Below are 12,285 nucleotides of genomic sequence, written 5' to 3' on the forward strand. Positions count from 1 at the left end.
ATAGGTCAACAATCAGTTGTATACTGCACAAATCTGGCCTTTACGTAAGAGTGGCAAGAAGAAAGCCATTTCTTAAAGATATCCATAAAAAGCGTTGTTTAAAGTTTGCCACAAGCCACCAGGGAGACACACCAAACATGTGGAAGAAGGTGCTCTGGTCAGATGAAACCAAAATCCAACTTTTTGGCAACAACGTAAAACGTTATGTTTGGCATAAAAGCAACACAGCTCATCACCCTGAACACACCATCCCCACTGTCAAACATGGTGGTGGCAGCATCATGGTTTGGGCCTGCTTTTCTTCAGCAGGGACAGGGAAGATGGTTAAAATTGATGGGAAGATGGATGGAGCCAAATACAGGACCATTCTGGAAGAAAACCTGATGGAGTCTGCAAAAGACTGGGACGGAGATTTGTCTTCCAACAAGACAATGATCCAAAACATAAAGAAAAATCTACAATGGAATGGTTCACAAATAAACATATCCAGGTGTTAGAATCGCCAAGTCAAAATCCAGACCTGAATCCAATCGAGAATCTGTGGAAAGAACTGAAAACTGCTGTTCACAAACGCTCTCCATCCAACCTCACTGAGCTCGAGCTGTTTTGCAAGGAGGAATGGGCAAGAATTTCAGTCGCTCGATGTGCAAAACTGATAGAGACATACCCCAAGTGACTTAAAGCTGTAATCGCAGCAAAAGGTGGCGCTACAAAGTATTAACAATTTTTCCGTTTTTTATTTGTTAAAAAAGTTTGAAATATCCAATAAATTTCGTTCCACTTCATGATTGTGTCCCACTTACAGTTTTCTATCTTTATGTTTGAAGCCTGAAATGTGGCAAAAGGTCAAAAAGTTCAAGGGGGCCGAATACTTACACAAGGCACTGTATACCCTGTACATTCACATGGGGGGGGGGGGGGGGGGGGGGCAAACCTACAGCTGTTGCAAAACTACAACTTACAACTCCCAGCATGCACTGACAGACTGTGCATGCTGGGAGTTTTACTTTTGCAACAGCTGGAGGAAAACTGGTTGGAGAACCTTGAGTTTGGTTTTGTTACCTAACTCAGTATTTTCCGATCAATGTGCCTCTAGCTGTTGCAAAACTACAACTTCCAGCATGTACTGATCGCCGAATGGCATGCTGGGAGTTGTAGTTATGAAACAGCTGGAGGCATGCAATTACAACTCCCAGCATGCCAAGACAGCCGTTTGCTGTTCGTCCATGCTGGGAGTTGTAATTTTGCAAGATTTAGAGGGTAACGGTTTAGAGACAACCGCACAGTGATCTCCAAACTGTAGCCCACCTACTGTTGCAAAACTACAAATCCCAGCATGCCCAGACAGCAAACTGCTGTGTGGGCATGCTGGGAGTTTTAGTTTTTGCAAGATCTAGGGGGCCACAGTTTAGAGACCACTGCACAGTGATCTCCAAACTGTACCCCTCTAAATCTTGCAAAATTACGAATCCTAGCATGCCCAAACAGCTGTCTGGGCATGCTGGAAGTTGCAGTTTTGCAACATCTGGAGGGCTACAGTTTAGAGACCACTGCATAGTGGTCTCCAAACTGTCACCCTGCAGATGTTGCTAGGCACCAACTCACTGGCAAAAATCAGTCAGCAGGATCGCCGCCCCCCGATTGCTGCCTGGTAAGGGACCTCCACCGCCACCTTTCACATCACAGTTCCCCTGCTCTGCTTGGACTGGGTGGGCAGAGCGGGGGAACCAAACTTTAAGCACAGTTGGTGGATGACTAAATACTTTTTTGCCCCACTGTATAGCTAAAAAAAATATGGATCTTTCACAAGGAACCATAAGGCCTTGTTCACACGGCCGAATTTCCAAGCGGAATGCGACGGAAAAATTCTGCTTGAAAATGTTGTTGCTGCAGAATCCTATTGTTTTCAAAGGGATTCTGCTGCGCCGAGCATATGGCCGAATTTCTAGACCGGAAACATTTGGCCAGGTAATTAAAATTCTGTCAATTCTTTTGGTGGATTCTGAGGGGTCTTAGTGGATGGAATGTCTGGCAGAAGTTTTTCTTTCCAGAAATATTATTACTTGTGTCCCTTTTTTGACCATCTAAGACAGTGCTCTTCAAACTGTGGACCTCCATTGGCTGTCCGGGCATGCTAGGAGTTGTAGTTTGGCAAAACCCTGGAGTTCCACAACTGATCTAGGAAATTAGGAAGCATGATATATAATCAGGCCTGGTACAAGGATTTTTGCCACCCTAGGCAAAAGCTAATTTTGCCTCCCCCTTGACTCCACCCATTGGCCTGCCCTTTGACATGCCCAACCCCACTACTGGGGTGACACACTGTAACAAACCCCCTCCTCATGGAATCTCCTTACTACTGGGGTGACACACTGTAAAAAACTCCCTCCTCATGTAATCTCCTTACAACTGGGGTGACACACTGTAACAAACCTCCTCCTCATGTAATCTCCTTACTACTGGGGTGACACACTGTACAAAACCTCCTCCTCATGTAATCTCCTTACTACTGGGGTGACACACTGTAACAAACATCCTCCTCATGTAATCTCCTTACTACTGGGGTGACACACTGTAACAAACCTCCTCCTCATGTAATCTCCTTACTACTGGGGTGACACACTGTAACAAACCCCCTCCTCATGGTAATCTCCTTACTACTGGGGTGACACACTGTAACAAACCTCCTCCTCATGTAATCTCCTTACTACTGGGGTGACACACTGTAACAAACATCCTCCTCATGTAATCTCCTTACTACTGGGGTGACACACTGTAACAAACATCCTCCTCATGTAATCTCCTTACTACTGGGGTGACACACTGTAACAAACCTCCTCTTCATGTAATCCCCTTACTACTGGGGTGACACACTGTAACAAACCCCCTCCTCATGGTAATCTCCTTACTATTGGGGTGACACACTATAACAAACTACCTCCTCATGTAATCTTACTACTGGGGTGACACACTGTAACAAACCACATCCTCATGTTATTAACTTACTACTGGGGTGACACACTGTAACAAACCTCCTCCTCATGTAATATCCTTACTACTGGGGTGACACACTGTAACAAACCTCCTCCTCATTCTGCAGGCTGAGTGAGTGGTTCGGATGCAGGTTGTCTAACTTTCTTGTGGCAGGCAGAGCGGTGCCCCCCATCAAGAGGGCGCTCAAGGCGGCTGCCTATTTTGCCTATAGGCAGAGCCACAGCCCTGTACAGTAGTCCCTCAAGTTACAATATTAATTGGTTCTGGGACGACCATTGTATGTTGAAACCATTGTATGTTGAGACCATAACTCTATGGAAACCTGGTAATTGGTTCTGAAGCCACCAAAATGTCATCCAAAAATAGGAAAAAGTGAGGATTAAAGATAAATAAGTAGATAACTAATGTAGATAATGCAAATCCTTACATATAAAAGCAATAAAGATCTGATGGGAGCTGTAAATCACTGTCTATTTCAGTGTTTCCCAACCAGGGCATGTCCAGGCATGCTGGGATTTGTAGTTTTGCAACAGCTGGAGGCACACTCTTTGGGAAACACTGGTCTATGTAGAGGACAGAAGCTTCTTCAGGGCCCTGTACAGAACACGCAATGTCCTAAAAAAAAGGAAAATGGAGCCGCCCTTACCTGATGCCCAAAGGAGCAGCTAACTGTGGCACAGGTAAAGAGTAAAGAACATGTAATACCTCCCTGTACTGTAGGGGCACTAACAGACACCAGTCAGTGCATACGCTTCAGTAATACAGGGGTTTTACCAGTGAAATATCCATTCTGATTGGTCGGTTCTTCCAGCCATTGACATGTTTTGTAGATTCCATAGCAATGTATGTTGAGTCTGGTTTCAAGTTACAATGGTCCAGAATAGACCATTGTATGTTGAAACTGTTGTATGTTGAGGCCATTGTAAGTTGAGGGATCACTGTATATAATAAAAAGCATTTCCTCATAGAAGAAGCTCCTGTGATGCTGGTCTCTACATGTAGAGGGTGGTTATAGATGACACTGTGGAGAAATGGAGCTGTCCTGTCAGTAACACTACATGTCACCATGAATCACAGCTACGAGCCAGGCATCACCTCTTTTGCATCCTATACAGGTTTCTGATGGTCCATGATAACACAGGAAGTGCTCTGTGAGGTGAAGTGAAGCTGTATAGAGGAGCGGCACTGACGGGGTTAACTCAAGGTGGCGGGGGGGGGGGGGGGGGGGAGAGATTTGTAAAGGTTCGCCTCCTCTGGTGACGTCAGCAGCGGGGTATACTGCCAGGCGCTGTCCGCGAACACAGTGCTGAGCCATGTCCGCCAGTCCGGGGTACAGCGAGGAGAAGGGGGGCAGCCTGGGCGAGCCCGAATATGGCCAGGACCCGGCCAGCGGGGGCATCTTCAGCAGCGACTACAAGAGGTATCACGTGGGGGGGCAGCGGGCACTATGTGACCCTGTATAATGGATGAGAACACTACAGGGAGGGCTCATAGCGCTCACACATACAATGGTGGCTTGTACTGGGCTAGTGATGCTGCTGGGAGGATAGAGGGGGATGGTCTTCTCTTCTCCCCGGAGGGTGGGCTCCATACATAGCAGGGCTCGGGCCTACAGATGGCACAAAGGTGTCACCCACAATGCGGCTGCATATAGAGATAACGCTTGGATCATGTCTGCTTCACTATTGGATACTGTGTAAGTATTTCCCAACCAGGGTGCCTCCTGCTGTTGCAAAACTACAACTCCCAGCACGCCCAGACAGCCTTCGGCTGTCTGGGCGTGCTGGGAGTTGTAGTTTTGCAACAGCAGGAGGCACCCTGGTTGGGAAACACTGTGGTAAAGAAAGTTACATTTACATTCCAGTCTATGGATGTGTCACTGAACCCATAAATCTATATTGTGGCCCCTGAGCGCTCACAGAACCACATAGGTTGTGTATCCCAGATGTTTCAAAACTACAACCTGCCTTTGACTGTTGGGGCATGCTGGGAGTTGTAGTTTTGCAACAGCTATAGAGCTACAGGTTGGGAAACACTTTCAGGGCGGACACGTTATAAAAGCACTTGCTGTTATTTGTATATACAACGTATCCAATCGATTGTATTACATTAAAGGGGTTATCCAGGAATTTATATATATATATATATATATATATATATATATATATGTATATATCTCAACTGGCTCCAGAAAGTTAAACAGATTTGTAAATGACTTCTATTAAAAAATCTTAATCCTTTCAGTACTTATGAGCTGCTGAAGTTGAGTTGTTCTTTTCTGTCTAAGTGCTCTCTGATGACACGTGTCTCGGGAACCGCCCAGTTTAGAAGCAAATCCCCATAGCAAACCTCTTCTACTCTGTGCAGTTCCCAAGACAAGCAGAGATGTCAGCATAGAGCACTGTTGCCAGGCACAAAACAACAACTCAACTTCAGCAGCTGATAATTATTGAAAGGATTAAGATTTTTTTAATAGAAGTAATTTACAAATCTGTTTAACTTTCTGGAGCCAGTTGATATGAAAAAAAAATTGTTTTTTCCTGGAATACCCCTTTAAGAGCTACCAGGGGATGCAGGCCCAATGTGTTAGCCAAATGGTACCATCTGCCTCCTGCCAACTCCTCCATGGGTCATTTACAAGACAACTGTGTGAAATACGGTAAACACATTTTCGTGCTTATGGACATGTGACCCATAAAGTGTCACATCCAACTACAAATAAGACCATATGCCTGGGCAGGATTCTTAGTCCGGTGAGTGCGGCATGTCGTGGTTGAGCAGGTATTTCACCAATCCCAAAGATTGGAGATTAAAAAAGTGTAAACATAATAATAATATCAAAAACAACCAATGATATTATTCAAATAATATGTTAAATGGTCCTAGGATGTTTTTAGAACTGGAGGTAAATGAGCACGGGGGCATCTACCAGGGTTGACAATTGCCGTAGGGCCGACATCCACCAAGAGCAGAATTGCACGTATTGATCACTGAGGATAAAGGAAGGGGGGAGTAAAAGGGGACCGAATCACTTGGAGGCCAAACAAAGGAGGTTAAAGGGGTATTCCAGGAATAAACTTTTTTTTAAATAAAGTTCAACAAATTTGTAAATGACTTCTATTAAAAAAATCTTAATCCTTTCAATAATTATCAGCTGCTGAAGTTGAGTTGTTGTTTTCTGTCTTGCAACAATGCTCTCTGCTGACATCTCTGCTTGTCTCGGGAACTGCACAGAGTAGAAGAGGTTTGCTATGGGGATTTGCTTCTACTCTGGACAGTTCCCGAGACACGTATCATCAGAGAGCACTTAGACAGAAAAGAACAACTCAACTTCAGCAGCTCATAAGTACTGAAAGGATTAAGATTTTTTTAACAGAAGTAATTTACAAATCTGTTTAACTTTCTGGAGCCAGTGGATATATAAAAAAAGTTTTTTCCTGGATATCCCCTTTAAAGGAGTATTGTGGTGTAGGACAATTTATCCCTATTCCAAAGGATAGGGGGGAACGTGTTTGATCTCAGGGGGTCCAAACGCTGGGATGCCGCGCAATCTACTGCCCAGTGCCCAGATCTCCTCATGCATGAAGCGATCTCTGCTCCATGCAAGGTGACTGTCAACCCCCACAGGAAGCTGTGGTCAACGAACGCTGTATCTTCCTTAGCTTCATGCTGTGGTCGACACAGCTCTGTTCATGGGGAGAGCCGGGGCGCTGTGCAGGAGATCACGGTGGGTCCCAGTGGCTGGATCTCCCGCAGTCAGAAGAGATCTTCATATAAGAGTGGGACTATATAATTACTTATTATGCTCCTGTATATATATATATATATATATATATATATATATATACGCTGGCGTTGCCTCCGAGCACTTCGGTCAGGTCCATGGACAACTCCCGGTGACTTCAGCCTCCAGGACTGGGTGACACATTGTATGCGGTGAGTGCATGTAATCGCTGCTTCTTGGTTATTTATATATATATATATATATATATATATATATATATATATATATATATATATAAATGATAATGTAGTGATCATTAGGCAGATGTTTTTCTGGATATCCTGTCAGTAATCTCATTGAAGAATACTGCTGTCAGCCTGTATATAAGTTGTATATAAGTAAGGCTAAGTTCACATGGCCGTTTGCATCTGACCCATTAAGGGTCCAATCTGCTTTTTTTTTTTTTAACTGATCGGACCCTGAAATGGGTTGGATGAAAACTGCGTCTACCGGGTCATGATGAACCCCATTCACTTGCATGAGTTCTGTCGGTGACCCGATAATTTTACAGGATTTTAGACGTGAAAAAAAAAGTACTTGAACTATTTTTTTTCTCCGCAAAACTCCTGTCCTTTTGTCCGAATTGCCGACGGAACTCCGAATAGCAGAGTCCGAAGGCAATGTGATCGAGGCCTTACATGACTTCTTACAGATTGCATCCATAGCAAAGATAGATAAGATAAACTTAGTACCCCTTATGGCACAATTGTTGCCCTGTGATCAGGCGAAAACAGGCAATGTAGCACTAGTTTTATGTAGCACTAAAAATTGCTGGTTTTCGGCAGCACATCTCCCTTTGTATACTGTATAGGTGTGTGATGCCAACGACAATGGAAGTGTTGCGCATTGATTTACATGTACATACTTGACCAGTCATCATGCTGTCTTCCTATCTAAAAGGGGTTTACACAAACCTGTTACCCACAAACAAGCAAATATTCTAAAATCCCTATTGTTTCAGCATTACATTTACTTTATATACATGTGCTACTATAGAGATATTGGGGGAGATTTATCAAAACCTTTGCAGAGGAAGAGTGGTGCAGTTGCCCATAGCAACCAATCAGATTGCTTCTTTCATTTTCCACAGGCCTCTAAAGAGGCCTGTGGAAAATGAAAGATGCAATCTGATTGGTTGCTATGGGCAACTGCACCACTCTTCCTCTGTACAGGTTTTGATAAATCTCCCCCATTGTGTATGTGTGTGGGGAAACCAATTCTCATTAAAGAGAAACCATGGTAATGGAGACTTGTTTTAAGACAATGCTTGGTTCTTACACATGGCACATGCTAGCCAAACAAAGTGTCCTCTGAAAGAAAGACACAATAAACTACAAAACCTGTATGGGGAGAAAAAAAAGAGACCATAGAGGGCGCCTCGTGTGATACCGTTAGGTGGTTGAGGGAAAAGGAAGGGAAGTAGGTGCGGGGCCTGCAGGCTCCTTAGGTAGTAACTGCTCACCTTAGAGCAAGTATTAAACTTGCATATCAACCCAATGCACAGGTTACAAAATAGCCGGAACCGCTGCTGAGCCTGAGGTAACAGGTGAGGTAAAAACCGTCTCCTGGAGAGAGTACTTGATCATAAAAGAGCAAAAATGACCTCGCAAATGGTTCTGCTGGTTCCGTGGAGATGTAGGAATAAACCAAAATCCAAGATGGAATATTGTAAAAGCTTGTGGATTTTATTGCAAATGAATAAAACCAATAAAAGCAATAAAAGAGCGATACAAGTTAAGATTACGCGTTTCGGGGGAGCTACCCCCTTCTTCAGATCAGTATGCAGACTATACAAACAGAGATTCTATCAATACTGGAAAAAAGGGCACCAGGTACATTAGGAATAATAGGAAAAACAATAGGAAACAATAGAAAAAACCACAGAAACCGAATGTAATCAAAGAATGTCCATCTTATATAGGTAACAGTGGGGACCAAATGTTATTAGACAGGGAATTCAGTGTGTGGCTCAAAGATGAGGCTGCCGATGTCTGGCAGTATCAGGCCACACATCCGGACCGCAGATGTAAACATCCGGGGTCCAGATGTGAGTCAGAACAGCTCTGACAGCGGCTGCGATGTGTAATGCGAGGGCGCGCGTCAGGGGGAGTTGCCACGGACGCGTTGCTAAGGTGTGTGCGTCACGTGGCTAGTGCGGCCAATCAGGAAGCAGTGATCACGGAGAGCTGTCAGTGGTATGCTGACAGCTCCGTGCGCTGCATCTAACAGTGTGTAGCTCTGTGTAAGCTGGCGAGAACTGCAGGGGGATGGAAGAGGATATCTGGAAATGATTAAATTGATTTAAATAAGCTGTTCTGACTCACATCTGGACCCCGGATGTTTACATCTGCGTTCCGGATGTGTGGCCTGATACTGCCAGACATCGGCAGCCTCATCTTTGAGCCACACACTGAATTCCCTGTCTAATAACATTTGGTCCCCACTGTTACCTATATAAGATGGACATTCTTTGATTACATTCGGTTTCTGTGGTTTTTCCTATTGTTTCACATGTATGTAATTTGCATAACTCCGCCCCCTAATGTACCTGGCGCCCTTTTTTCCAGTATTTATAGAATCTCTGTTTGTATAGTCTGCATACTGATCTGAAGAAGGGGGTGGCTCCCCCGAAACGCGTAATCTTAACTTGTATCGCTCTTTTATTGCTTTTATTGCTTTTATTCATTTGCAATAAAATCCACAAGCTTTTACAATATTCCACCTTGGATTTTGGTTTATTCCTACAGCTCCACGGAACCAGCAGCGCCATTTGCGAGGTCATTTTTGCTCTTTTATGATCACCTACAATAAACTACAAGGGTTTTAAAGAAACGCCATAGTAACTTCCCCTGTGCCACCAGGAAATTGGTCCCATTGTATAAATGACAAACTCTAAAAGGAAGAGTCACCCTTCTGCAGACAAATTTTTCAAGGTTCTTGACCCTAAATAATGGGGCGCTGGTTGGCAGGAGTGATGCCGTGGATGCAAGTACTGACTTTCCTTCAAGACATTTTGTTGTGTATGGAGTCTTATAGTCAGAGAAATTGTGTAACTGTTGCAAAATGAAACCTTGCTAAGGTATATTTGTTTCAAAATGCTTTGAGTTATTGATAAATATTGCAATAGATCAACTGCTCCACTGTGTCACAGCAAATTTACTTAAAAAACACACAATGCTCCTTTAAATAACCCAAAACTGACATAAGTAATAGTAATAGTAATATTTATCAAAGGATTTATGTGTTTTTTTTTCACCTAACTTTGGCGCAATACTTTGGCGCAGTGTCTTTTTGCGCCAAAGTTTGGCGCATCTTCTCCACTGTCATTTTTACAACTTTCTCAAAATCACACGGTCATGTTTGTGATTTCAACTTTAGTCAGTAATTCATCATTTGCGCCAATCGATCTTTGGCGCAATTTTGGCACAAATCCCGTTTTTTGGGCGCAAATCCCCACCAAGGAATTTTGCACATGGAAAACACACTTACCAATGTCAGAAAATGTAAAGGCGTCAAAATACATTAAACATTTTTTTTATGAAAGCAGCGACGCCTCCAGGGCTGCTCAATACTATCCTGCGACATAGTTGTCTCTAAGGAACCTTCACCCTCCGTTGAGCCAGCATTGGACATGGCCACACAGGTTCAGGAAAGGTAAGCACTAAAGCAGTGGTCTCCAACCTGCGGACCTCCAGATGTTGCAAAACTACAACTCCCAGCATGCCCGGACAGCCAACGGCAATGTGCGAAATATCCACTCGGAAAACACAGAAAGACATTCCGCACATTTTAATGTTCTTGCAAACGCTAGGACCGCTCTGAATAGACAGAAAGAAAAGACTTTCTGTGGACACCAGAATTGGGATTTCCTGAAATGTTTCCGCCACATAAATTTGGCTGTGTGAACATAGCCATAATGAGACTTCTGCACTTGTCTACAGGTATCTTGGCCCACTCCTCCTCACGCAAACTACTCCCAGCCGTCTCAGGTTTGAAGGGTGTCACTCCAGACTGCATGGTCCAGCTTCTTCCACAGTTCAATAGGATTCAGTGCTCATAGAAGGATACTTCAAAGTAGGGATCGTCCGATATCGTTTTTTTAGGGCCGATACCGATAATTGGTGGAGGTTAGGGTCGATAGCCGCTAACTTATACCGATATTCCGGTATAAGTTATCGGCTATTTATCCCCCCCGCAACACCGCTGCAGATCATTGATTTAAAGCGGGCGCTTTAAATCAATGCACTGCAGTGGCTTTTGCGGTGCCATAGGCCGCCGCCGCCACCCGCTTCTCTCCCCCTACCTGTCAGGGTGGGCCGGGCCATCCATCCTTCCTGTAGTGTCCGGCGGCATTCCGGGTGGAGGGTGAACCGGTTCGGGCAGTCCTTCTTCTCCGGGGGTCCTCTTCTCCACTCCGGGCAGGCTCCGGCCTAGTAACGCAGCATAGACGCCGCTGCGCAGTGACACCCGTGCGCAGCGATGCACCTGACGTCATGGCGTAGCAGCGTCTATGCAGCGTACTAGGCCGGAGCTTGCCCGGAGTGGAGAAGAGGACCCCCGGAGAAGGACAGCCCGGACCGGTTCACCCTCCACCCAGAATGCCGCCGGACACTACAGGAAGGATGGATGGCCCGGACCACCCCCATTACGGGTAAGTTAAATTTTTTTTATTGACTCGGAGGGTGGGGGAGGGGCCCGACCGGTATAGCGGTATGGGCAAAAATCCATACCGTGGGAGAAAAAAAAACGGTATCCGGTTCATACCAGTATACCGCCCACCACTACGATGGGGGGTGCGACGCAGTGCAGGGGGGTGGTCGCGGTGCGGCAGGTCGGGGGGCTTTCGCGGTGCGGGGGGCGGGGCATTATCAGCAAGGTAATTGCCGATACCAATAATGCCCAAAATCGTGATTATCGGCCGATAATATCGGCCATACCGATAATCGGTCGATCCCTACTTCAAAGTAACTTTTTGTTAGAATGTTTTTATCTTTCATGGTGTTTTTAGTAGTGTGTTTTGAGTCATTTACCTGTTGTTGGACCCATTACCTGCAACTGAATTCACAGCATCTAAAGCATTAGGCTAGGTTCACACTCCGGAATCTCCGGGCAGAAAATTTCCGCCCGGAGATTCCGAGTGCGGCCAGTAGACTCCAATAGACTGCAGTGTGTTCCGTCAGTATTTCCACCTGAAGAATGAGCAACGCCATTCTTCAGGCGGAAATTTTCAAGCGGATTTTCCGTTCACAAATTCCGAAGTGTGAATTTGTGAACGGAAACCCATTCACTATACTATACATTTTAATTTCAAAGTGGGATTGCAGGCGGAAATTCTGTAGTGTGAACCTAGCCTTAGTGGCGCTTTGTGGGAATCATCAGACCACCTGTAACATGATTGCGGGGGTTGATCAAAAGGTCTCATATACACAAAAGGGATACTGATAAAAACTACAGATGATGGTGCAAAAAATGAGCCATGATACAGCCCCATATACAGAAAACTAAGA

The 12,285-nt window shown here is 44.9% G+C and overlaps 1 protein-coding gene across 2 annotated transcripts in view; it reads left to right on the forward strand.

Moving 5' to 3' along the window:
* The first annotated feature begins 4,242 nt into the window (after nucleotides 1–4,242).
* The window catches only part of AP3B2 (adaptor related protein complex 3 subunit beta 2), an 81,978-nt gene continuing 73,935 nt past the window's right edge, over nucleotides 4,243–12,285 (forward strand). The window contains exon 1 of one of the 2 annotated variants that reach the window (XM_056572618.1): nucleotides 4,243–4,414. In XM_056572618.1, the coding sequence (XP_056428593.1) occupies nucleotides 4,308–4,414 (107 nt within the window). In that variant the 5' untranslated portion in view covers nucleotides 4,243–4,307. The remainder of the gene's footprint in view (nucleotides 4,415–12,285) is intronic. The other variant, XM_056572619.1, reaches the window with a different exon arrangement.

The sequence above is a fragment of the Hyla sarda genome, chromosome 4, assembly GCF_029499605.1.
Source record: "Hyla sarda isolate aHylSar1 chromosome 4, aHylSar1.hap1, whole genome shotgun sequence".
In the NCBI taxonomy this organism is placed as follows: domain Eukaryota; kingdom Metazoa; phylum Chordata; class Amphibia; order Anura; family Hylidae; genus Hyla; species Hyla sarda.